At 42.8% G+C, this 27,095-nt stretch overlaps 1 protein-coding gene and 1 pseudogene across 1 annotated transcript; one reads left to right on the top strand and one right to left on the bottom strand.

Annotated features, from left to right (window-relative positions):
* Nucleotides 1–258: 258 nt before the first annotated feature.
* LOC135546514 (lebercilin-like protein) lies at nucleotides 259–5,644 on the bottom strand. The gene is made up of 9 exons (XM_064975003.1): nucleotides 5,369–5,644; nucleotides 4,943–5,259; nucleotides 3,751–4,028; nucleotides 3,150–3,392; nucleotides 2,786–2,923; nucleotides 1,934–2,003; nucleotides 1,701–1,834; nucleotides 1,436–1,526; nucleotides 259–1,143 (listed from the first exon to the last, which is right to left on the bottom strand). Exons 2-9 carry the CDS (start codon nucleotides 5,232–5,234, stop codon nucleotides 530–532), a joined length of 1,860 nt encoding a protein of 619 aa, XP_064831075.1. The 5' UTR covers nucleotides 5,235–5,259; nucleotides 5,369–5,644; the 3' UTR covers nucleotides 259–529.
* Nucleotides 5,645–6,294: 650 nt separating this feature from the next.
* Nucleotides 6,295–24,091, top strand: LOC135546512 (SH3 domain-binding glutamic acid-rich protein-like; annotated as a pseudogene).
* The last annotated feature ends 3,004 nt before the right edge of the window (nucleotides 24,092–27,095 follow it).

Here is a 27,095-nt window from a genome sequence, read left to right as displayed (position 1 = left end):
TTTGTTATTCATGTTAATTGTAGGCATGGTCTGTGGCAACATTTTCATTTTGCTGAACTAATATCACAAAGTTTACTGTTTGGGTTTTGGAAGTGTTGAAGTATGCATAAGAAAATATGCGTACTTCAACACAATAAAGAATTTGAAATCCGAAGGCCTCAAGTGTTGGTTGTTCTTAGCATCTTGGGTATTTTACAGAAGCTGTTACAAAATTGTACAATGTACCATTGTGGCATAGGAATGGTCTTCATTGAATGTTGCTTTCATTACAATCTGATTTCAAGGGAGTAAAGGAATTTGTCATGAGCAATAGTGTCAGAGAATGTTTGATGCACTAATCACAAACATATAGCTTAATATTACCTCTGTAACAAATAGTTAAACAATACTTTCCAGGTAAATAACTCACTATAAATATCACGTATACAAATACTCCATTTAGTAATGCGTTGAGTTGCCATGGCAGATTAAAGATTTATTAAAATAATCAACTTGTGAAAATAGATTATAATTTTGTATTGTTCTTGGGTCAATCAAAAATGATCTTGGTCTCTCTCCCAGGTGAGACTGGGCGAGCATCTCCTGTATGGTGAGATGACATTCTGTCCAGGTCTGTACTTTGAACTCTGGATCTGCCTGTCTGCATGGCAATTGGATCAGTGATTGGGGCTTGGCCGAAAAGCTCTTTCATCAAGCTGCTCTTCTTGCTGCGGACGACACCATCCTCCGGTTGAGGGCCCCTGGTGTCACGCCTTTGCCACTTCTCTGCTGGTAGAGTGACAAAGGAGGGCTCATATGCCCCAGACCCAAGGTTCTCCACCCTGGCCTGGCTCTTGATGTATCTAGGAGGGCTCTTTCTCAGGCTGTGGGTATGGCTGGTATAGGCAGGCTTTCCACTGTGTAGGTTCTGGATGGTTTCTTTGAATTTGTAGAGGCGTTTGGTCCTGGGAGAGGATTCAAGGGCCTTGTTGGCACGTTCTGTATTCAGAAAATCCTCCAGAGTGTACCGGACCTGGCTTTCAAACGGTTCTGTTTGCTCTCCTGAAGCCTTCGGGGAACTCGCTGCCTTCTCTGCAAGGCAATCCTCCTCACCCTGAAGCTGAGGATTCTCCTTGTCAGAATCACCATCCAACTCTCCATCCTCTGTGGATAAATATGATAGTTGCTTGCATTTGCAGTTGACATTCCCTCAGATTTTTTCAGGACATAACATGACACAGGAAAGGTTATTTCAGTCCTGTTAATTACTATGGCACGTGAGCTTTAATTATTCCCAATATCGGAGTTTTTTGTGTTTGCATATACTGTGACTGGAGAGTACATACAAGCCTCTTCAGAATGTAATTTAACCATTTATTTCCTCAATATCCCCTTCGCTTTGCAGCTGTTCATTGGTTCTCCCAATAGTCTGTAGTAAAGTTTTTTTAATCCTTACCCGCAAAGTCTTCATTATTGTTTGATCCTCTGTCATCCACCAACGTGTCTGCTGTGTCACTTCTGTCTGTGAAGTCGATGGCAAAGGACTCCTGAAAAAAACAACCAGATATCAACTTTACACTGGAACTCACTACACAAACTTTTATCAAAGAGTTACACTCTTGCTTTTATCGGTCAATATTGAATAAATGTTTTATTGACCATTACCCATTTAAACAGCTTTCTGCACAGAATGTGAGAGAGAACGAAATCCATTTACGTACCCAGCTCAAGCTCTTCTGCTTCTCCAACTCCAGATGCTGGAGTGAACAGGCATATTCTAGTTCAAGTTGGCACGGAGCCTCAATGGGGAGAGAGGACAAGTCATCTGTTTGAACAGATTTAGTTTCTCTTGCCCCTGTAAATGTGAAAAGATATTCAGCCTCAAGTAAAAACAAATAGTCTGATCTGGATCATGGGTTGAACATGTTAAAAGTAGCTCATAATGTCTTTGTACCTTTTCCGTTCCAGCCATTTGGAAATCTATGTGAGTAGATATTGTGGATCTCCAATTCTCTCTCTTTTTCCTATATTTCATGTTAAATGCGTCAGTAAACCATTTCTCAAGAATGCAATATGTACAATAAATGTTACTTTCTCAAATGTAGTGTAATCATCCTGATATCTATTACCAGGCTGGTTTGTTGCCAGTTGCTTGACGACGACAAACTGAATTCAAACTGAATTAGTCCGCTTCTCTGATTACTTTGTTTTGTTGAACAAAACAAAGTAATCAGCGATTGGATCATTTCTAACCAATTAGATTAGAGTATCAAAGCCAATTACACATTTTCAAAACGCTGCCTTACCCATGTGTGTTCTGGCTCTGGCCCAACCCATCGGTTTCTGGGACTAATCAGAAGGGTTAGAATGTGTTTGCGTTCTAGAAATCGTCTGGGAGGTACTCAGATCCAGGTTCATTGTGGAGAAGAAACTAACGTCTGTGGGCGTGGCATAGCGTTTGGATAGCCAGGCAAGTTTACGAGAGGGAAATGGGTATTTCGCTTCATTCAATTATGGCTTTTGAAATACAGCTGTATTAGACACCCTCTTGTGTTTACATTGCAGTACTGCAAGTTAAATTACTCACTCTTTCAAACAACAGTACTGTTCCAAATCTACTCAGATCTGGAACAGTTTACCTACACTGATTGTACAAAACATTATGAACACCTGCTCTTTCCATGATATAGACTGACCAGGTTGAGGGTGGGGTGGGGTAGGGTAGGGTGCAACTCAATATTAGGAAGGTGTTCCTAAAGTTTTTTACACTCTGTATGTTGCTGCTCTCAAGTACTTATAAACTTACCTTGATTTTTTGGGTCAACAGACTGATCTGTGCCTGGAGGTAATCAGACATCTCTCTGGCCTCATTGGTCTTCCTTGTTTCTGTGGCAAGATGGCGATTGAAGGATATCTGGCTCAGCTCAAAATTTCTTTCCAAGTCCTGCAACATTCAATATATGTAAGTTTCACTACAGATATAACATTGTGATACTATGTGTACAGTATCAATCTAGCATAACTGTATTGACCCTGTCCACCTATATTGGTCTCCCAGTAGAAGACCAATACAGATGGACAGATTTGAAAACCCAATCAGTTTCAATACAGACATCCACCTGGCCTGTGAACATGGAGTCAGCCCTGCCTTGTGAGTGCATGTATTGTACCTGTATCCTCTTGTTCTTCCTGTTCAGGTCCACACTGATCAGGGCCAGCCTGTGGCTAAGCTCTTCCCTCTCTTTCAGGCTGCGGTCCTCGCTGAGCAGCTGCAGCCTGTGCAGAACGTCCTTGGTACGCAGCAGCTCCTCCTCCGTTCCACGCAGACGCCTGGACAGACTGTTGCGGCGGATGCGGGCTTTGCGCAGGAGCTCCTGCAGACCACGCACCTCATTGCCGTGCTTGGCCAGGACCTGAGGGTGTGGGTGGGTGCAAAACATTATGATCTTAGCCAATGCTACAAGATCAGATTATTGTTGTTAGCTGATGAGTTTGTTATAGCTGTGTTTCAGATCAGAGTTTGTTATAGCTGTGATACAGATCAGAGTTTGTTATAGCTGTGTTACAGATCAGAGTTTGTTATAGCTGTGTTACAGATCAGAGTTTTTTTTATAGCTGTGCTACAGATCAGTTTGTTATAGCTGTGTTACAGATCAGAGTTTGTTATAGCTGTGTTACAGATCAGAGTTTGTTATAGCTGTGTTACAGATCAGTTTGTTATAGCTGTGTTACAGATCAGTTATTAAAGCCCCCAGAAAAACTGCAGCGTACCTGGGGAAGGCCACTCTGTGAGTCTTGGAAGCGCTGTAGCGCCACTGTGTGGCGGACCTGGAGCTGCTTTAGCAGTTTGTTCTCTGTGGCGACACCACTCAACTGCTGCTGTAGCTCCCACACTTGGCTGTTGAGCTCCTTGATGCGGTGCCTGTGGGCAGACCTAATGCGCTGGTTTGGGCCCTCCAGGGGCTTGATTGGAGGGACGAGAGAGGCCTTGCGGTTCCTTAAATTAGTGTTTTTCTTCTTTTTGGACCACTGCCCTCCCTTGTTTTGCGCTGAGAGGAAAAATGTGCCTAAGTGTGATGTGTACATGGGAATATGCTGCAAACATCTCTGCCTATAGGCCTACACTTACGGTACATTCGGAAAGTATTCAGACCCCTTGACTTTTTCCACATTTTGTTACGTTATTGAACTCATTGGCCTGAATGCCAAGTGTCACATCTGGAGGAAACTTGGCACCATCCCTAAGGTGAAGCATGGTAGTGGCAGAATCATGCTGTGGGGATGTTTTTCAGCGGCAGGGACTGGGAGACCAGTCAGGATCGAGGGAAAGATGAACGGCGCAAAGTACAGAGAGATCCTTGATGAAAACCTGCTCCAGAGCACTTAGGACCTCAGACTGGGGCGAAGATTCACCTTCCAACAGGACAACGACCCTGAGCACATAGCCAAGACAGCTCAGGAGTGGCTTCGGGACAAGTCTCTGAATGTCCTTGAGTTGCCTAGCCAGAGCCCGGACTTGAACCCAATTGAACATCTCTGGAGAGACCTGATAATAGCTGTGCAGCAACGCTCCCCATCCAACCCGACAGAGCTTGAGAGGATCTGCAGAGAATGGGAGAAACTCCCAAAATACAGGTGTGCCAAGCTTGTAGGCTGTAATCGCTACCAAAGGTGCTTCAACAAAGTACTGAGTAAAGGTTCAGAAAACATATGTACATTTTTTCCCCCGTTTTTTTATTTTTAATACATTTGCAAAAAATCTGTTTTCGCTTTGTCATTGTGGGGTATTGTGTGTAGATTGATGAGGAATAAAACAGATTTAATCCATTTTAGAATAAGGCTGTAACGTAACAAAATGTGGAGAAGGTCAAGGGATCTGAATACTTTCCAAATGCACTGTGTGTCATTAAAGCTAGGCTGTCCTGTAGTAATGAGAAGATATGAAATATCAGATATCACATACTTCGTGTTTTAGCTGTCTTCGTGCCTAGACCTGGCTTCTTGTTTGGCGAGAGGGCAAAGGTCCTATTTGCAGTAGTGTCAGCCTCCTCCTCGTAGTCTGACTGGGTGCATGACCCCTGAGAGTCTACCCTGCTGCCTGTCGTACTGCTGTATCCCCTGCTTGACCTGGAGGGGGTGGACTGGCCTGAGGAGCAGCTTGAGTCTACATCCCCTGCTCCAACTTGAGAGTTAGCATCGTCCTGCTGCACTATGCCTCTGGTGTGGTGTCTCAGACTCAGAGACATGTCTCCCATGCAAAAGATGAGCCTACACCAGTTTCTGTAATATAGCAGAAAGATATCCAATTAGTTGAAGTAGTTCATTTAGCAACACTATGTTAAATCATAAGAATCAAAGCAATCTATACTTCCAACCATAGCGTACTTACATTATTTAATAGTATAATCCGTTTAGCTATCTATCTAACGTTATCTAGCTAGGTCTAGCCAATTGAAGACAGAGTGATTGAAAACAATCATTAGCTCGATTGAAAACCTTTCCTGACCTCAACTATTCTACATAACTAACAACCAAGCCTAATTATTCTCCATGCCAAGGCTATCCCTACATTCAATTATTACAATATCTCAATGTTTTTTTCCCCTACTCGCATTCAGTTGAGTTATTATTTATCTTCAATAGCAAGAGACAATCATTGACGATTATGTTGCTGGCTGGCTGTCTCTGAAAATGTATTTCTGGTTGCCCTAGAAACCAGCGTTCTCATAGAATAGGACAATGGGAAATGTAGTTATCGGTCTACTGAACCTCTTTGGAATACGTTCTAATTATATGGTTAAATCACAGCTCATATGACATTTATTTGAACTGACAGCTTTTGGGAGAATTAAAAAACACACCATCCTAATTTGTAAATAAAGTCAAACTGCTTTCAACTAAACCAATTATATTAGACTTAGTACAAGTTAGTACATAGTACAATTGTTGTTTTGATAAACTTTCAGGATATACTACAATAAAAAAACGATACATTAGCCTAAAATAAACATGCACAATGTAGATCTACAAAAATGACTGTTAGGCTTATAGATAATCATGGTCCAACAGCATACATTTCACCTGCCGCTTTAACTCTTGGTTTTGTTTCACGAGTTGCTCTGTTGGGCAGTGGCTATTTCTGTCCATATATGCACTATGCATGTAGCTGCGAACTAACATTGTGGTCCCCATGCCGACAGACAGCTGAAGTTGCCAATCACTCGGTCAGCGCTGCACCCCTAAAACCTGGCCCACCAATCCTGCGGTGATGAAGAGTTTGGGGACAAAAATAGCCTCAGTGGTGTGTGTGGCTTGGGTGTGCTCTACTATTAGGGGAGGCAGCCTTTATTTTTACTAGCCTACGTTAGTACCTCATTCTACAGAACACATTGTAACAAAATGGTTATAAAAGTATTTCTAGCTTCTTCATCAGGATCGACAGCGGTAAGCACTGACCCGAGTCTTTGTTTTTAAATGCTATTAACTTTGTGGCCGGTTTACCACGACTATTGTTCAGCTCTTAATTCATGCGTTTATGTGACTGGCAAACAGATTCAAATCGCTTGAAGTTATGATAGGCCTAGGCAATTTAGCGGTTTGTCAACTTTTAGTACCGTTATTTGCGTCTAACTTCTCATTTGAGGAGCACTAGGACTACCCGAGTTCCATATATATCTCTACCGTCGCTGAGATCATATTCCTAACCTGCAACAGCAATCTGTTGAAGATGAATCACCATGCACTCACTTGCAGAACCTTCTGGAATATATTTGGATTACCTCAAATCTAATCTACAATATCAAAGGAAATGTACACTACATGACCAAAAGTGTGTGGACACCTGCTTGTCGAACATCTCATTCCAAAATCATGGGCATTAACATAGAGTTGGTCCCCCCTTTGTTTCTATAACAGTCTTCACTTTTCTGGGAAGGCTTTCCACTAGATGTTGGAACATTGCAACTGGGACTTGCTTCCATTCAGCCACAAGAGCATTAGTGAAGGGTCTGTGCAGGCCAGTCAAGTTCTTCTGTACGGATTTCGACAAACCTTTTCTGTATGGACCTTGCTTTGTGCACGAGGGTATTGTCATGCTAAAACAGGAATGGGCCTTCCTCAAACTGTTACCACAAAATTGGAAGCACAGAATCATCCAGAATGTCATTGTATGGTGTAGCGTTACGATTTCCCCTCACTGGAACTAAGGAGCCTAGCCCGACCCATGAAACACAGCCCCAGACCATTATTCCTCCTCCATCAAAAGTTACAGTTGGCACTATGCCTTGGGGCAGGTAGCGTTCTCCTGACATCTGCCAAACCCAGATTCATCCCTAGGAATGTCAGATGGTGAAGCGTAATTCATCACTCCATAGAACATGTTTCCAAGTCCAATGGCGGCGAGCTTTACACCACTCCAGCCGATGCTTGACATTGCACATGATGATCTTAGGCTTGTGTGCAGCTGCTCAGTCACGGAAACCCATTTAATGAAGTTCCCGACTAAACAGTTATTGTGCTGACGCTGCTTGCAGAGACAGTTTGGATCTCGGTAGTGAGTGTTGCAACCGAGGACAGGCCATTTTTGTGAGTTTTTGTGGCCTACCACTTCACTGCAGAGCCCTTGTTGCTCCTAGATGTTTCCACTTCACAATGACAGCCCTTACAGTAAACTAAGGCCATTCTACTGCTAATGTTTGTCTATGGACATTGCATGGCTGTGTGCTCGATTTTATACACCTGTCAACAACAGGTGTGGCTAAAATGGCCAAGTTCACTAATTTGAAGGGGGTGTACACATGGTTTTGTATACAGGAAGTCGGACGTTTACATACAGCATAGCCAAGTTCATGTAAACTCAGTTTTGCACAATTCCTTACATTTAATCCAAGTAAAAATTCCCTGTCTTATGTCAGTAAGGGTCACCTCTTTATTTTAAGAATGTGAAATATCAGAATAATAGTAGAGAGTATGATTTGTTTCAGCTTTTATTTCATCACATTCTCAGTGGGTCAGAAGTTTACATACACTCAATTAGTATTTGGTAGCCATGCCTTAAACAATTTAAACTTAGGTCAAATGTTTCGGGTAGCCTTCCACAAGCTTCCCACAATAAGTTGAGTGAATTCCAGTCCATTCCTCCTGACAGAGCTGGTGTAACTGAGTCAAGTTTGTAGGCCTCCTTGCTCGCACCCACTTTTTCAGTTCTGCCCCCAAAATGTCTATAGCATTGAGGTCAGGGCTTTGTGATGGCCACTCCAATACCTTGACTTTGTTGTCCTTAAGCCATTTTGCCACAACTTTGGAAGTATGCTTGGGGTCATTGTCCATTTGGAAGACCCATTTGCGACCAAGCTTTAACTTCCTGACTGATGTCTTGAGATGTTGCTTCAATATATCCACATAATTTTCCTCCCTCATAATGCCATCTATTTTGTGAAGTGCACCAGTCCCTTCTGCCGCAAAGCACCCCCACAACATGATGTTGCCACCCCCGAGCTTAACAGTTGGGATGGTGTTCTTCGGCTTGCAAGCTTCCCCCTTTTTCCTCCAAACATAACGATGGTCATTATGGCCAAACCGTTCCATTTTTGTTTCATCAGACCAGAGGACATTTCTCCAAAAAGTACAATCTTTGTCCTCATGTGCAGTTGCAAACCATAGTCTGGCTTTTTATGGTGGTTGTGGAGCAGTGGCCTCTTCCTTGCTGAGTGGCCTTTCAGGTTATGTCAATATAGGACTCGTTTTACTGTGGATATAGATACTTTTGTACCTGTTTCCTCCAGCATCTTCACAAGGTCCTTTGCTGTTGTTCTGGTATTGATTTGCACTTTTTGCACCAAAGTACGTTCATCTCTAGAAGACAGAACGCATCTCCTCCCTGAGCGGTATGGCGGTTACATGGTCCCATGGTGTTTATACTTGCGTACTATGGTTTGTACAGATGAACGTGGTATTTTCAGGCATTTGGAAATTGCTCCCAAGGATGAACCAGACTTATGGTCTACATTTTTTTCTGAGGTCTTGGCTGAGTTCTTTTGATTTTCCCATGATGTCAAGCAAAGAGGCATGAGTTTGAAGGTAGACCTTGAAATACATCCACAGGTACACCTCCGATAGGCTAATTGACATAATTTGAGTCAATCAGAAGCTTCTAAAGCCATGACATAATTTTCTGGAATTTTCCAAGCTGTTTATAGGCACAGTCAACTTAGTGTATGTAAACTTCTGACCCACTGGAATTGTGATACAGTGAAATAATCTGTCTGTAAACAATTGTTGGAAAAATGACGTGTCATGCGCAAAGTAGATGTCCTAACCGACTTGCCGAAACTATAGTTTGCGAACAATACATTTGTGGAATGGTTGAAAAACGAGTTTTAATGACTCCAACCTAGGTGTATGTAAACTTCCGTCATCAACTGCATATAGTGTATGATATATGAATAGATTATTTGTCAAACTATAAAGCAAAAAGTTAAAAGCTTTCATTAATGTATTAGCCTTCTACTCTGTTCTCCCCAACCTAGTGATAGAAAAAAAATCTTCCAAACATGATCTCATGAAAAAGAAGCCTATCTATACTGTGTTTGTTGTCTGTCTGTACACCTGTGTGATGGTCCAGATCAAAAAGAAGCAACAGGATGTGCTTGGGTTCCTGGAGGCCCTGAAAGTGGACTACGCTCCATTGGACATTGCCTGCAATGAAGACAACCGCATGTGGATGAGGGAAAATGTCCCTGTGGAGAAAAAGCCCAGCAACGGGATCCCCTGCCCCCTCAGATCTTCAACGAAGAGAGCTACTGTGGGGTGAGCATAACAACATCATATAGAAGGTGTGGTGACCAATAAGCCTACTCCCTACTGAATGGTTCAGGTAAAGGTGGGGAGAAGTGTCCATTCAAATGCTGAGAGAACGATTGGAGACTAAACAGAAATGTCTCATTTGCCTTTTACCACAGGACTACGAGACATTCTTTGATGCCAAAGAAGACAATGCGGTATATGCCTTCCTGGGTCTGCCACCTCCTCCAGGTTCCAAGGTTGGAATTCAAATTTCACTTAATTTTCTAAAATATAAATTGTGTTTATATAGCTTTTTAGCTATAGAATTCAACCACAAAATGTGTTTTCCACTCCAGGGATTTTATAATGCAAATAAACTCACCCCAATATTGTTGCTGTCAGAGACAGGCTGTTTTAATGTTTGTTTAGCTGAAATGCTCAGGCATGTATTGTCCTCCTAATTTGTTTTCGCTCAGGTTGAGACGTGCCTGAGTGCTCGCCACATAACATATTTCTTTGGAAGGCAAATGGGAGTTAGTGAGGTTAATTGTGTGAGAGGGATACGATGTGACATGGAGGCTAACGTAGTTGAGCATGTTGCAAATTTGTTAAACAACGTGCCAATTTTCCTTGGTGCAGGAAGCGAAAGAGGCATATCTCCTTGAAAATGGGCCTGTTGAGAATGGAACCATTGTAAATGGAACTGATGATGCTGAGGATGAAGAGAACCTTGAAGCTGAGGAGGAGAACATTGATGATGACACACTAGTAATGTCTTTCTCTTATCCCTCAGTCCCTGTCTCACCTTTACCATTTCTCCCTTGGTTTCCCCCCACCAGCATAACCTTAACCATTTCTTCCCTGGTTTCCTCCCATCCAGCATAACCTTAACCATTTCTTCCCTGGTTTCCTCCCATCCAGCATAATCTTAACCATTTCTCCCCTGGTTTTATCCCATCCAGCATAACCTGAACCATTTCTCCCCTGGTTTCCTCCCATCCAGTATAACCTTTTTCTCCCCTGGTTTCCTCCCATCCAGCATAACCTTAACCATTTCTCCCCTGGTTTCCTCCCATCCAGCATAACCTTAACCATTTCTCCCCTGGTTTCCTCCCATCCAGCATAACCTTTACCATTTCTCCCCTGGTTTCCTCCCATCCAGCATAACCTGAACCATTTCTCCCCTGGTTTCCTCCCATCCAGCATAACCTGAACCATTTCTCCCCTGGTTTCCTCCCATCCAGCATAACCTTAACCATTTCTCCCCTGGTTTCCTCCCATCCAGCATAACCTGAACCATTTCTCCCCTGGTTTCCTCCCATCCAGCATAACCTGAACCATTTCTCCCCTGGTTTCCTCCCATCCAGCATAACCTGAACCATTTCTCCCATGGTTTCCTCCCATCCAGCATAACCTTAACCATTTCTCCCCTGGTTTCCTCCCATCCAGCATAACCTGAACCATTTCTCCCATGGTTTCCTCCCATCCAGCATAACCTTAACCATTTCTCCCCTGGTTTCCTCCCATCCAGCATAACCTGAACCATTTCTCCCCTGGTTTCCTCCCATCCAGCATAACCTTAACCATTTCTCCCCTGGTTTCCTCCCATCCAGCATAACCTGAACCATTTCTCCCCTGGTTTCCTCCCATCCAGCATAACCTGAACCATTTCTCCCCTGGTTTCCTCCCATCCAGCATAACCTGAACCATTTCTCCCATGGTTTCCTCCCATCCAGCATAACCTTAACCATTTCTCCCCTGGTTTCCTCCCATCCAGCATAACCTGAACCATTTCTCCCCTGGTTTCCTCCCATCCAGCATAACCTTAACCATTTCTCCCCTGGTTTCCTCCCATCCAGCATAACCTGAACCATTTCTCCCCTGGTTTCCTCCCATCCAGCATAACCTTAACCATTTCTCCCCTGGTTTCCTCCCATCCAGTATAACCTTAACCATTTCTCCCCTGGTTTCCTCCCATCCAGTATAACCTTTTTCTCCCCTGGTTTCCTCCCATCCAGCATAACCTTAACCATTTCTCCCATGGTTTCCTCCCATCCAGCATAACCTTAACCATTTCTCCCATGGTTTCCTCCCATCCAGCATAACCTTAACCATTTCTCCCCTGGTTTCCTCCCATCCAGCATAACCTTAACCATTTCTCCCCTGGTTTCCTCCCATCCAGCATAACCTTAACCATTTCTCCCATGGTTTCCTCCCATCCAGCATAACCTTAACCATTTCTCCCATGGTTTCCTCCCATCCAGCATAACCTTAACCATTTCTCCCCTGGTTTCCTCCCATCCAGCATAACCTTAACCATTTCTCCAGTTAAATCTTGTTGGTTTAATTTTCCATGGATGATTACCAAGTTTTATTTTTATTTAACTAGGCAAGCCAGTTAAGAACAAATTCTTATTTACAATGACGGCCTAGGAACAGTGGGCTAACTGCCTTGTTCGGGGGCAGAACGACAGATTTTTTTACCTTGTCATCTCTGGGATTCGATCTAGCAACCTTTTGGTTACTGGCCCAACGCTCTAACCACTAACTAGGCTACCTGCCGCCCCAAGTAACCAGTAATGTTGCTAATCCACTCATTGCATGGATGAGTGGCAATTTAGAGTTGGTTTAAAAACAGTGTACCTGTCTCTCATGTGTTAACATGTGTTCATTTTTCAGTTTTTATAGTGTTTCATTGTGTTTATATTGCATCTGTAGTTTTTGCAAAGCATATAAAGTATTTATAATAATTATATGATATTATATAGGATTTATACTCAATAGAAAGCAGATGATTGGGAGTCAGTTTATTATTTTTCTAATTCATTATTTGTATAATATGACTATTCTTATAGAAGAACATGCTGATGCTGTTGTAAAAAATGATCTGAACATTTATACGTAGATATATTAAGAAAAATCTTAAACTTCTCAACTCACTTTGGGATGCTGCCAAACCGTAGAGATTGACCTGGTGCATGAGCATCACAGAGAAATTATTTGTATATTTTTTTCCAAAAAGGTGGCAAGGGACAGCAGAGAAATTATTGCCCAGCTGAACCTGTGATCATCTTATAACAAATCCCACAGGCTTTTAGAGGATGCTGTTTCGAGAAGGGTGCAAATTGAGTTAATTTTACTGGACCAGCTTCATGGGTATTTCTGGGAAAAGAGTTCAGACGCCCTCTGTTTTCGCTGCTCTCCAGAGTACCAGGCTGGTTTATTTTCCATTTAAGTTGCAATGTTGGAATGACAGTTTTTTTTATTGATACTGTTGACTGGACTCCTGTCCTGTTGGCTGGCTCCCGGCAGTGTGATAATATGCAGTCTTTTTCGCTACAGCATACATCTTTGAAAACCTCTAATTTTTCTCCGCAGCACCACTATGCTGCTATTCATCACCTTGCAACCATATGTAATTGCCCTTAATTTATTCATGCATTTTTCTTTACTCAAAGGAGCTGCTGATGCTGAGGCCTTACTCTGTGAGGGGGCTGCCCCCCTCCTGGTGTTTGATGTGTGCCCATGACAGCTGCTGTGTCATTATTATTCTAACACATCGTTTTTTCCCCCTTGATGGCACATTGTTGTTTTCACTCTAGAAAAGAGAGGTTCCGATGGAGGAGTGCAATGGAGATGAACACACAGAGGAGGTGGAAGCAGAGGTGGGAGGAGAAACAGGAGAGGAAGCAGCAGAAGAGAAGGTGGCAGAGGAGGAGGCAGTCGAAGACACAGAGGAATCCTTAGAGAACACTGTAATTGGCTCCCAGAATCCCATGCTGTGTCCTCCCGTGATGTCTCCTCTCTCCATCTCTTTAACGTTGTCTTTTTCTCGACCTCAGGGTTTTGTTTCCCTCGAGCTGCTGTTATTCCCATCTCCTCCTCAACTCTGGACCATACTAACCCACCTGTATTCTGTTATATTGACTGTCCCATAACTGTTTCAATTGACTGTTCTATAACTGTTTCTATTGACTGTTGACTGTTCTGTTTGTTCCTTAGATCTGTTGGATGTTCAACCACTTCTCTGTTCTGTAGCAGTTAACTGTAATGTCGTCTCAATGACTACATATTCGTTGGTCTTGATTTTCTTTGATATGTACTATGTCCTTTGTTCTACAACTATGTCAAGGTGTGTATATGTCGTTCCGCTGTCCATCCATGTCTAGGTGTGTATGTGTCGTTCCGCTGTCCATCCATGTCTAGGTGTGTGTGTGTCGTTCCGCTGTCCATCCATGTCTAGGTGTGTGTGTGTCGTTCCGCTGTCCATCCATGTCTAGGTGTGTGTGCGTCGTTCCGCTGTCCATCCATGTCTAGGTGTGTATGCGTCGTTCCGCTGTCCATCCATGTCTAGGTGTGTATGTGTCGTTCCGCTGTCCATCCATGTCTAGGTGTGTATGTGTCGTTCCGCTGTCCATCCATGTCAAGGTGTGTATGTGTCGTTCCGCTGTCCATCCATGTCTAGGTGTGTGTGTGTCGTTGCGCTGTCCATCCATGTCAAGGTGTGTGTGTGTCGTTCCGCTGTCCATCCATGTCTAGGTGTGTGTGTGTCGTTCCGCTGTCCATCCATGTCTAGGTGTGTGTGTCGTTCCACTGTCCATCCATGTCTAGGTGTGTATGTGTCGTTCCGCTGTCCATCCATGTCTAGGTGTGTGTGTGTCGTTCCGCTGTCCATCCATGTCTAGGTGTGTGTGTGTCGTTCCGCTGTCCATCCATGTCTAGGTGTGTGTGCGTCGTTCCGCTGTCCATCCATGTCTAGGTGTGTGTGCGTCGTTCCGCTGTCCATCCATGTCTAGGTGTGTGTGTGTCGTTCCGCTGTCCATCCATGTCTAGGTGTGTGTGTGTCGTTCCGCTGTCCATCCATGTCTAGGTGTGTGTGTGTCGTTCCGCTGTCCAACCAATGTCTAGGTGTGTGTGTGTCGTTCCGCTGTCCATCCATGTCTAGGTGTGTGTGTGTCGTTCCGCTGTCCATCCATGTCTAGGTGTGTGTGTGTCGTTCCGCTGTCCATCCATGTCTAGGTGTGTGTGTGTCGTTCCGCTGTCCATCCATGTCTAGGTGTGTGTGTGTCGTTCCGCTGTCCATCCATGTCTAGGTGTGTGTGTGTCGTTCCGCTGTCCATCCATGTCTAGGTGTGTGTGTTAGTGGGGGTCCTCTGGAAATCCCACCATGTTGTTCAATGTGCGTGATCTGTTCAAGTTGCATGACCTCCAATGTAGAAGTGTCTCATTCATGTTTGAGGAGAGGTTCTCTATTTCCTATATGCCTCCTTGAGGTCATGCTATCATTCTAATAATCCTGATACACAATCTTTTCTACTTTCTCCTTTTTCTGCCAGAAGGCCCCCGTGAAGGAGGAAGAAGCCCAGGTAAATTGTTTTTACATTTCTGAAAAGTATTGAAATCAAATAGAAATTTGGGAGTCATGTCCCAGTCTCACTGTTTGTCTCTCTTATTCTAAATAGGAGGAAGCAGAGGATGAAGAGGCTAAGGTAACAGGCGACACTGTGTCCACTGGAGTAGTTCCTGATATGAAGGGCATTGTCATTAATAACAACAACAGCCACTGCTCGCTGCATTGTGCCATCTGCCCCGCTAAGAAACGATCTTAGCCTGGATCTCATAGACCTGACACACGGTTCCATACTACATTGTGCCTTTGTTGAGCTCTCTAATATTCTGGAATTAAGTCAATTATTAACTTGTAGATATTTTAGCCATCCAACTATTCTAAACAAAGCATATACATGTACGTCTAAAAGGGACATACAGATCTTAGGTCTATGTTTTCCTGGCCATAGTCACTGATCATCAGTACTATGACGTTTCTCTTCCAATGCCCAGGCACAGCTATGTCTGCTAGCTATTGTATCAAAATATGATTACATCATACATGCTTAATAACATGCTATATACATTTGTAAAGTTTCACAACTCACCAGTAGCTTAATTCATTAATAAATGCTTTTATTGTGACTTGAAAGCTGTATTGAGAATGGTAAAGGTTAAAGGAAGGCAAAAGCCTGACTGATCAGCAAAGGTCAAATATTTACATTTACATTTAAGTCATTTAGCAGACGCTCTTATCCAGAGCGACTTACAAATTGGTGAATTCACCTTCTGACATCCAGTGGAACAGCCAAATATCACATTGTTTTAATGTCTCATACCACTGTTGTGTTCTGTTGGGCTCAGAAGTGCACAGAAGCTAGCTAATGCTGGTGTTGAATACAAAATGCTGTGGTACAAACAAACAACGCAGAGTAAACCGAGACGTGTTAGTGTTACCCGGGGCACTGTTGTTCATTACTATGAACTCTTAATAGATAAGATATAAAGTTATGAACTTCTGTTCAACTGAATATATCCATCAGACTTATGTGCAATGTGTCAATAGATATCAAAGCACTTGTGATGTTATTGGAATGTAGTAATGGTCAATTTGTTAAAATCTCTATTTCTTAGTTACAGTAACCTGGTGAAAGCTAGTGAGTTGATCCGAAGCTAATCATTGCTATTCGTTGTTTTAGGGAGAAGATGATCAGCCGGTTTCTGAGGTAGATCTACTTATTTTTGAATGTTGTTTTTTTTACCCCTTTTTCTCCCCAACTTCGTGATATTAAATTGGTAGTTACAGTCTTATCCCATCGCTGCAACTCCCTAGCGGACTCTAGAGAGGCAAAGGTCAATAGGCATGCGTCCTCCGAAACAAGACCCCGCCAAGCTGCACTGCTTCTTGACACGCTACTCATTCAACCCGGAAGCCAGCCGCACCAATGTGTCGGAGGAATCACCATAGGGCTGGCGACCGAAGCCAGTGTGCATGCACCTGGCCGCCACAAGGAGTCGCTAGAGCGCAATGGGACAAGGTTATCCCAGCCGGCCAAACCCTCCCCTAACCTGGACGACGCTGGGCCAATTATGTGCCGCCTCATGGGTCTCCCGGTCGCGGTCGGATGCAACACAACCCGGGATCGAATCCGGATCTGTAGTGACATTCTCTTAGACATTGCCTTAGACCACTGCGCCACTCGGGAGGCCGAGGTAGATCTACTTTGAATTGCGTTCCATGTTCTATAGCTGTAGTGTTCAGTCCTTAAATCGAATTCATTACATAATGTTTTCTCAGTTTCTGTGCTAAGGGCCTTGGGTGTTCAGTTTTAATGTGTGGTTTGTTTGCATCCTTGTGATTGTGGTCTGTGTCTGATTGTCCAGACTACTAACCTCACACATTCTTCTTTGTTGTAGCTCTTCTTGTGCAGTATTGAATGCTTGAAACCCCTCTTCCTTCGTAATATCATGACTTGCAACTCAGACCCACTTTTGTCGTTTTTTGCCCCCTTCTCATTTTCCTCAGGTCTCCTATGGAGGGATTTCTGTATGTTTGGATGCATTTCATCTTCGTCCTTGACACAGTTTTAGAACACTACTGATCTCTTCTATGGCATGCCACCTTAAAGATATAATCATTAGATACCCCAGTCATCAACATTCATACAGTGCCTTCAGAAAGTATTTAGACCCCTTGACTTTTTTCACATTTTGTTACGTTACAGCCTTATTTTAAAAACAAATCTAAAATCTACACACAATACCCCATAATGGCAAATTGAAAACAGGTTTTTTGAAATGTTTGCGAATGTATTAAAAATATAAAAACTTAAATATCTTATTTACATAAGTATTCACACCCTTTGCTATGAGACTCGAAATTGAGCTCAGGTGCATCCTGTTTCCATTGATCATCCTTGAGATGTTTCTACAACTTGGAGTCCACCTGTGGTAAATTCAATTGATTGGACATGATTTGGAAAGGCACACACCTGTCTAATATATGGTCGCACAGTTGACACTGCATGTCAGAGCAAAAACCAAGCCATGAGGTTGAAGGAATTGTCCGTATAGCACCGAGACAGGATTGTGTCGAGGCACAGATCTGGGGAAGGGTGCAAAAAACGTCTGCAGCATTGAAGGTCCCCAAGAACACAGTGGCCTCCATCATTCTTAAGTGGAAGAAGTTTGGAACCACCAAGACTCTTCCTAGAGCTGGCCAACCGGCCAACTGAGCAATCGGGGGAGAAGCGCCTTGGTCAGGGAGGTGACCAAGAACCCAATGGTAACTCTGACAGAGCTCTGGAGTTCCTCTGTGGATATGGGAGAACCTTCCAGTAGGACAACCATCTCAGCAGCACTCCACCAATCGGGCACCTAAAGACTCTCAGGCCATGAGAAACTAGATTATCTGGTCTGATGAAACCAAGATTAAACTCTTTGGCCTGAATGCCAAGCGTCACATCTGGAGGAAACCTGGCACTATTGCTACAGTGAAGCATGGTGGTGGCAGCATCATGCTGTGGGGGATGGTTTTCAGCGGCAAGGACTGAAAGACTACTCAGGATTGAGACAAAGATGAAAGGAGCAAAGTACAGAGAGATCCTTGATGAAAATTTGCTACAGTGCTCCGGACCTCAGACTGGGGCAAAGGTTCACCTTCCAACAGCACAACAACCCTAAGCACACAGCCAAGACAATGCAAGAGTGGCTTCAGGAAAAGTCTGAATGTCCTTGAGTAGCCCAGCCAGAGCCCGGACTTGAACCTGATCGAAACATCTCTGGAGAGACCTGAAAATAGCTGTACAGCGATGCACCCCATCCAACCTGACAGCGCTTGAGAGGATCTGCAGAGAAGAATGGGAGAAACTCCCCAAATACAGGTGTGCCAAGCTTGTAGTGTCATACCCAAGAATACTCAAGGCTGTAATCGCTGCCAAAGGTACTTCAACAAAGTACTGAGTAAAGGGTTTGAATACTTATGTAAATGTGATATTTCAGTGCTTTGTTTTTTATAAATTAGCAGGAACCTGTTTTTGCTTTGTCATTATGGGGTATTGTGAGGGGGAAAAAACATTTCATCCATCTTAGAATAAGGCTGTAACCTAACAAAATGTGGAAAAAGTCAAGTGAGCTGAATGCTTTCCGAAGGCGCTGTATTTGTCATTTGATAAGATAGTTTGATGATTTGATTTTGAAAAATGACTTGCTACTTTAGCTGCTACTGTGTCTACATTGAAATATATATTGTATAAGTAGTTAACACCAGACACAGTAAAAATATTTTAAGTCTAAATAAATCCAATAAAGATAATTAAGTTTAACAAAGTATTTTAGGGCTCCATGTTGAATCATGCATGAAAAGCTATTTGCAAGAGGGTCTCCTCACATTGACCTCTCTCACCTTTGCCCTTTTCCCCCATCTCTTGGTTTGGTTTTCCAGGGATAAGAGGATTTGGGGTCGGAGGTAACTGGATGTCTGCGGCTGTGAATTTCTGTGGTTGTTCCCTTAGTCACGAGCTGTGTGGGTTTGTCTGGCGGAGATCAGAAGGCTTTGTGTTGTAGGACGGAAGAGCTTGTCTTGTGATCTATCTGCCGTTCGTTCCCTCATCAGTAGTCCATGTTCACTCTCTCTGAACCTCTCTTTCTCCCCTCTCTCTTAGCCTTCCTCCTCCTCATTTCTTCCCTAGTCCGGTAGCTGCTTCCTTTCTGTCAGCCTGAACTATCCCTGAAGATAAACATTTTAAGACTTGTCCTATCGCGCATGCTTCTGGTGTCACCTCTGACCAGACCATCCACACCACTGACACTCAATCTCATCCTATCTAGGAGGAAGAAGAGCTGCGACAGCTTGAGGTAGATTGATAAGTGTTTTTATCCAAATACACTCGTCCCCCCTCTACCTCTTCACCATTCTATCAATGCTGCTTTTCTTGATTCCACATCTTGCACAGTTTATTCAGCATTCCTTCAATTTCCTCCTTCACTACTTTTTGTGTCGCTGGAACAGACCCTATCTCACCTATGGCATCTCAACAGACTGTATCCCTTTACTATATTTCTTTAGCCCTCTGTCTCATGTCAGATAATGATATCTCAATCACATAGTTGGATGAGCAACATGGTAACTCTGGTAGCCATCAGAACACAGACCATGATAGAGAAACCCAGCACTGTCATTCAACCTGATTTTAGAATCTCACTCACTCACTCACTCACTCACTCACTCACTCACTCACTCACTCACTCACTCACTCACATAGAGCCTCTCCAACATTCCTTACTGCCCCTGCCTGCCCTCTCTTCTCTTCCACACAAGCTTCACTGCTTTTGCTCTCTCTGCTCTTATTCTTTCTCCCCTTTCTTGCTCTCCTCCACCTCCTGATATACTTTCTTTCTCTCCTCCTATACTTTCTTTCTCTCCTCTACCTCCTGCTATACTTTCTTTCTCTCCTCCTATACTTTCTTTCTCTCCTCTACCTCCTCCTATACTTTCTTGCTCTCTTCCACCTCCTCCTATACTTTCATTGCAGGAGCAAGAAGAGTCAATCAGTGGGGTTGAAATAGTTTCCTCTGGTTGCAATTTGTGGTGTCTTCTGTGGATCTTAGATTAGAAAGACCCTCTCTCTGTCTCTCTCTCTGCTGCACGGGTGGTGGTCTCTGTGGTACAGATAACTGATGGTGTGCAGCATGGCAGACACAACATCGCCCACACAATCATTCAGTTCACTTATGGTAATAATAATGGGAACATTAAGTAACACAGGGTTTTCCTCCCTATTGTAGTCTCCTTAGTGACATGCAGATTCGCTTATCTCAAATATAGGCTGTTGTATCTCTTGCGTTCGTTCCCTCTTTGACATTGAAATACTCAAAACCCCTGATATCCCCTACCTTAGGAAGAAGAGGCCCCAGAGGTAAGAGGTATATTCTGGCTGTGCTCCAAGCCCATTGCATGGTGTGGCCCCTGACGTGGAGTTAATGGATCTTATGCATGACCCTACTCCTTCATATGTGGATTTAGTGTGGGTTGGTTTGTGAAGAGCTCTCTACCCTCTTATTCTTCAAGGCTGCCAGCATCCCTCCTGTGGTATGCTGTCTTTAATTTGAGGAAATGATTGAGCTCTCTCTGGACTCTGGTTGTGGTTCTGATGCTGTGTGACTCTGGGATGAGGTCATCACCCGTTGGTTTACTCGGAGGCTTGAGGATTCTGCAGCATTGTGCCAGTGGATGTTTCATAACAGGTGACATTCATCGTTTGGTGTCCAGATCTGCCTCTGCGCACATGAGTACAAGTCTGACACATAGACATGCTTGTGAATTGGATCTGACAGTGTTGCATAGGGATCCCTAGTGACTTGACCAGAACTCCATGACAACCAGGATGTTTAAATAGCAATTGGTATGGCTTCACTTTGCGAGGAGAGTCTTGAGACTGAGTGTGGACAGGACAAGCACAGCAGAAGATTAATGGACTGTTTGTTATTGTGCACTGCTCCCCCACAACAAGATCTTGGCAGTGTCCGATACGTTGCACCAAACTACACTGCTTTAAATAATGTGTTACTGTGGACATCATTCATCAAATCTTGAATACACAGCAAGCACTATATCCACAAGCAAGTTTTCTGTAAAACTTAGTCATTAAAAACAGTGAATGAATTGGTCACAGGACCAATTAATTGCACTTCACCCCCTGTTTTAAGTGTAGCATATAGGGTAAAGGCTTTTTACAGTTGTAGAAATGTAGTTAATTGCAACACCATGCTCAACCCAACAGATGCACCTCGGAGTGAATGTGGTCTGATGATTTGTGAAGTATGCAGTGCCTTGCAGTTTCACGTCATATGATACCACCTCATAGAGGGCCTTGCTTAAAGGCCCACACTAATCTTACTACTTCACTAGCAGTTAAGGGAATGGTGCACTATCCCTGTGGCTAACTTGTTCCATTGGCCTAAGTAATGGTGATATTCCTAGTGTTCCTAGTGTCTTCCCAGTCTCATATCTGCTACCTGTTTTCTTGATGCCTCCCCTGGATGGTTTAACTCCCTTTTAACCCAACTATACACTCTACTTTTTCCTTTCCCCCTATGCTGGACTCATCCCTTCACAAAAAAAACACAAACAAATCTTTTTTTTCTATGCCAAGGAGGAAGAAGAAGAAGAAGTGACAGAGGAAGCAGAGGTAGTATATCAACCAGCAAACACACGGATGTTCTCACCAGTGTTCTTTGATGCAAAGACAAATTGCCTTATCTGAATGAAATCAGTTTCTCCACTCCTCAGTAATCTTGTTCAACTGTAATCAAGCACAGCTGAAAGAACACTTAATTGAAGAGGAAAGCTTTGTTCTGGCTGCTCTCTTTATTAAACTAGCACTATAAGATGAGTCATCTGTGCTCTTTTTTTAAAAGAAACTAATATGGATTTAAACTACGGTCTGCTCTTATATTCTTATATTGATAGGACTGAGTGGGAAATCTTGGTTCTCCTCTCTTCTGTTGTCTTGCTTTACTTTGTCATCAACGTTGTCATTACTCAGTTTTATTTTCTCAGCAGGAAGAAGCGGATGAGTAGTTACAGCCAAGAAAGGTTTAGGATGTGATTTACTACTGCCCAGGTAAAATACACTACTCTATTACTTGATCATAATTCTCTTCTCTGCCACTGGGTGGCAGTATTAGAGCATTTAATTTGCCATGAGCTGATGGCTGCATCGTAATACTCGTTAACATGTCTTCTTGTTACTGAATATCTTTCTAGAGTCTTTTAAAAATAAAACTATTCAGTACATGTATTACTTTGTGCCTTTTTGACCCCTTTATCAAATGTCTCCTCATACTGGCATTATTAAACCATTGTATTGTTTAGTGCCCTACATGCACCCAGATTACAGATACAAATCCTAAAAAACGCATAACCCAACCAGTGTAAAGTGAGGATATAATCCCTGTATTTAATGTACAATGTGTTGCTGTTCTGTATTGGTAGCTGTGTGTTTTCAAGTGTTTTATCAGAGAAGCGAGAGAGAACAGAGCATTGGGCTATTTAACAGGGACTGTCTCTTTACACCGAAAGCTTTAGTGAGCACAAAATGCCTGAAGGATCAAGTGAACAGCCATATAAAACGATATCTCATGAATTGTCTTTTATTTTCCTGCGGCAGTGATGATGATGATGATGATGATGATAATAACCGTAATCTTCAAAGCTGCACTCATCGCCCCTCTCCAGTAGTGTAGAAAAAGGCTCTGCTCGCTGCAGGAGATATTTGGGTTGAGGAGAGGGAACAGCCTGAGACTTTGATCGGATGGCACAGCCCCCCAAATAAAAAAAACTAACCTGTCACGCCCAGTTAGAGAAAGCAGCTAAGTGAGCTACTGAAGGGCCTGGAGAGGGACTGGCACTCAGGGTGGCATGGGCAGTTTGGGCACAGTGGTGACTAGAAGCTTAGGACCCACAGCCACTAGCAGAGGCGCATTGGTGACTTTTTTTTGTCTTCCAGCCTAGAGAGACCCCTTGTTCCGGCCCTGCCTGACCCCTCTGATCTCTCAGACCGTCCCCCACCGGACTACCCACATTGCCCCCAACTGCTCACTGGGAACGCACATGTCCCCCTGCTGGAACCTGCTGGCTGAAACCTGCCAATCACACACTGTCTGTACGGCCCACCCAGAGATAACCCCCTGTTTTACCAGATGTTTATATTGCATTCAGTGTGTAGCTCAATTAAATAGTGTTATCAGTTTGTAGTTTTTAGCAGCTTTTTAATTGTACATACACAGTCATATGTTAAGCATTTAAATATTTCAGACATACTTCTCATGTTTCACATTGAGAAGGTTAGTTTTATACCATAGTTTGTATAGGATGATGAGCATCTTACCATCAACACCTTAGCAGTCAATGACCGACAGCTTTAACCCTGTGAGTATCTGAGTGAAGATCACTCTACTGTGAACTGCAACCAGTGAATGGACTCTCGGACTGAAACCGATCTATCAATGCAGTGCCTCTCACTCGATGCCGGCAAAGATGTTAGATTTATATGTGTGAATGCAACCCAGTGACTCTCAATGCCTCAGTCCAACATGAGAAAGACCCTCATGTAGGGTTTCCACTAGCTTCTATAGCCACAACGTCAGATTCCACAGCCACAAAGTCACATATGACAAAAACAAATTGCCTTTTGGTCTTACTTTAATGTTAGGGTGAAGGATAAGGTTAGCAGTGTGATTAGGGTTAGGTTTAAAATAAAATGTTAAGAAATTGTAGAAATGGGCGGGGTTTAGCCATAATTATGACTTTGTGGCTATGGATACTAGTGACGACCCTCATTGTAGCGTGCCTTATGACAGCCCCTGGACACCATTCACTGAACATTACTGTTTGCTGATTTACTCTGCAGTTTGTTGAATGTAAAAAGAAGTGGATGACTAAGAGATCCTCCCTCGATGTAAGAGAGGTGAAATGCCAATAAAGTTACATGGCCTATTATGTTCTATTTTCAATTCATTGGGTTTTGTTTATAGATCTGTGTGCAATTTTAGGGTGGGGCAGAGCAAGGTCAAGTCAACAGGATGTAGCTCAGTGTAAAGCCTTTCTCTGGGGGACTCCAGACAGAGGTTCCTGAGGAGGGTATTGCACAGTGAAAATATATAGGTGAAAAAGTACATTTATGTGTACATTTTGATAAGAGTATTATTCGTTTCGAGAATTTGTCATGAAATGTGATATTTGGTGCTCTCCTTTGAAAACAAACCTATATTGAAAGATATATGCATTTGAATGGAAGAGACCTGAGAAATCAATATCGTCTGTGGTCTCTCCCTTGGAACACAGCATACTTTTGGTCGGTTGGCATTACAGTGATCAATGCTGTCCCTCTAAATTCACACACAGGTCATCATGTCTGTCCAGACCCATTCTCCTGAAGAGGGAGGGGAGCTGCCATGAAGCCCCTGTAGAGTAGGGGAATTTGAATGGCATTGTTCTCTCTGGGACTGTGGGAGTGAATCATGATGTACAGTTTAAGTCGGAAATTTACATACACCTTTGCCAAATACATTTAAACTCAGTTTTTCACAATTCCTGACATTTAATCCTAGTAAAAAATGCTTTGTTTTAGGTCAGTTAGGAGCACCATTTTATTTTAAGAATGTGAAATGTCAAAATAATAGTTTAGAGAATTATTTTTTCAGCTTTTATTTCTTTCATCACATTCCCAGTGGGTCAGAAGTTTACATACACTCAATTAGTATTTGGTTGCATTGCCTTTAAATTGTTTAACTTAGGTTAATGTTTCGGGTAGCCTTCCACAAGCTTCCCACAATAAGTTGGGTTAATTCCAGTCCATTCCTCCTGACAGAGCTGGTGTAACTGAGTCAGGTTTGTAGGCCTCCTTGCTCGCACCCACTTTTTCAGTTCTTCCCACAAAATTTCTATAGGATTGAGGTCAGGGCTTTGTGATGGCCACTCCAATACCTTGACTTTGTTGTCCTTAAGCCATTTTGCCACAACTTTGGAAGTTTGCTTGGGGTCATTGTCCATTTGGAAGACTCATTTGCGACCAAGCAAATATATCCACATAATTTTCCTCCCTCATAATGCCATCTATTTTGTGAAGTGCACCAGTCCCTCCTGCAGCAAAGCACCCCCACAACATGATGCTGCCACCCCCATGCTTCACGGTTGGGGTGGTATTCTACAGTTTGCAAGCATCCCCCTTTTTCCTCCGAACACAATGATGGTCATTATGGCCAAACAGTTCTATTTTTGTTTCATCAGACCAGAGGACATTTCTCCAATAAGTACAATATTTGTCCCCATGTGCAGTTGCAAACCGTAGTCTGGCTTTTTTATGTCGGTTTTGGAGCAGTGGCTATTTCCTTGCTGAGTTGCCTTTCAGGTTATGTTGATATAAGACTTGTTTTACTGTGGATATAGATACTTTTGTACCTGTTTCCTCCAGCATCTTCACAAGGTCCTTTGCTGTTGTTCTGGGATTGATTTACACTTTTTGCACCAAACTACGTTCATCTCTAGGAATCAGAACGCGTCTCCTTCCTGAGGGGTATGACAGCTGCGTGGTCCCATGGGGTTTATATTTGCGTACTATTGTTTGTACAGATGAACGTGGTACCTTCAGGCGTTTGGAAATTGCTCCCAAGGATGAACCAGACTTTTTTTCTGAGGTCTTGGCTGATTTCTTTTGATTTTACCATGATGTCAAGCAAAGAGGCATTGAATTTGAAGGTAGGCCTTGAAATACATCCACAGGTACAGTACACCTCCAATTGACTCAAATTATGTCAATTAGCCTATCAGAAGCTTCTAAAGCCATGACATCATTTTCTGGAATTTTCCAAGCTGTTTAAGAGTACAGTCAACTTAGTGTAGTAAACTTCTGACCCACTGGAATTGTGATACAGTGAATTATAAGTGAAATAATCTGTATGTCAACAATTTTTGGAGAAATTACTTGTGTCATGCACAAAGTAGATGTTCTAACCGACTTGCCAAAACTATAGGTTGTTAACAAGAAATTTGTGGAGTGGTTGAAAAACGAGTTTTAATGACTCCAACCTAAGTGTATGTAAACTTCCGACTTCAACTGTATGTTTGTCGCCATTTGTTCGAGGCAGGGAGCAAATTTGCCACTGGTCTATGGTAATGTTTAACAGGCTGGTTTTGGGTGATATGGTAGCCACAGTACACAACCGCCACAATAGAGGAAATAGCAGCAGCGTCAATAGTGCTCCTTAGCTGACAGCCTGTGGTGCAATACCTGTCAGAAATCCCCAAAGTCACCCTGAGGTAAGTGAAATAGATACTGTAAAAAAAAGAGCTGTATTTTGTTCAACAATAAATTCACCCAGTCAACATATTTCTGTGGTATCTACCATATACAGTACAATAGGAGGACCAACATAGCATATTACCATAAAGATCCTGTAATTAATGAATAGTAGGATATTTATGATTAAAACAAAATATAAGTTTGAGAAGTTGCATCGAGATTACATTTAAAACATGTTATAGTACCAGTGGCGTAAAGTACTTAAGTATAAATACTTTAAAGTACTACTTAAGTAGTTTTTTTGGGTATCTGTACCTCACTATGTATATTTTTACTATTTTACTTCACTATATTCCTAAAGAAAATATTGTACTTTTTCCTCCATACATTTCCCCTGACACCCAAAACTACTTTTGAATGCTTAGCAGGACAGGAAAATGGTCCAATTCACTCACTAATGCCTGGTCATTCTGACTGCCTCTTATCTGGGGGACTCACTAAACACACATGCTTTGTATGGTGCCGTCTGGTTTGCTTAATATAAGGAATTTGAAATGATTTATACTTTAACCTTAACTCTTGATACTTAAGTATAAAATCCAAATACTTTTTGACTTTTACTCAAGTAGTATTTTACTGGATGACTTTCACTTTTACTTGAGTCATTTTCTATTAAGGTATCTTTACATTTACTGAAGTACT

Source organism: Oncorhynchus masou, chromosome 9 (genome assembly GCF_036934945.1).
Source record: "Oncorhynchus masou masou isolate Uvic2021 chromosome 9, UVic_Omas_1.1, whole genome shotgun sequence".
NCBI lineage: Eukaryota > Metazoa > Chordata > Actinopteri > Salmoniformes > Salmonidae > Oncorhynchus > Oncorhynchus masou.
Note: the sequence above shows the minus strand (reverse complement) of the source record. Positions and strands in the feature narration are given on the sequence as shown.

Bases quoted from the DNA above. Each gene is read 5' to 3' on its own strand.
- LOC135546514 (XM_064975003.1), bottom strand. From the start codon at position 5,234: ATGGGAGACATGTCTCTGAGTCTGAGACACCACACCAGAGGCATAGTG. The intron at 1,835-1,933 runs GTACAAAGACAT...TCACATTTACAG, and splicing joins AAATGGCTGGAACGGAAAAG to GGGCAAGAGAAACTAAATCT. The intron at 1,144-1,435 runs GTAAGGATTAAA...ATTTATCCACAG, and splicing joins CAATAATGAAGACTTTGCGG to AGGATGGAGAGTTGGATGGT.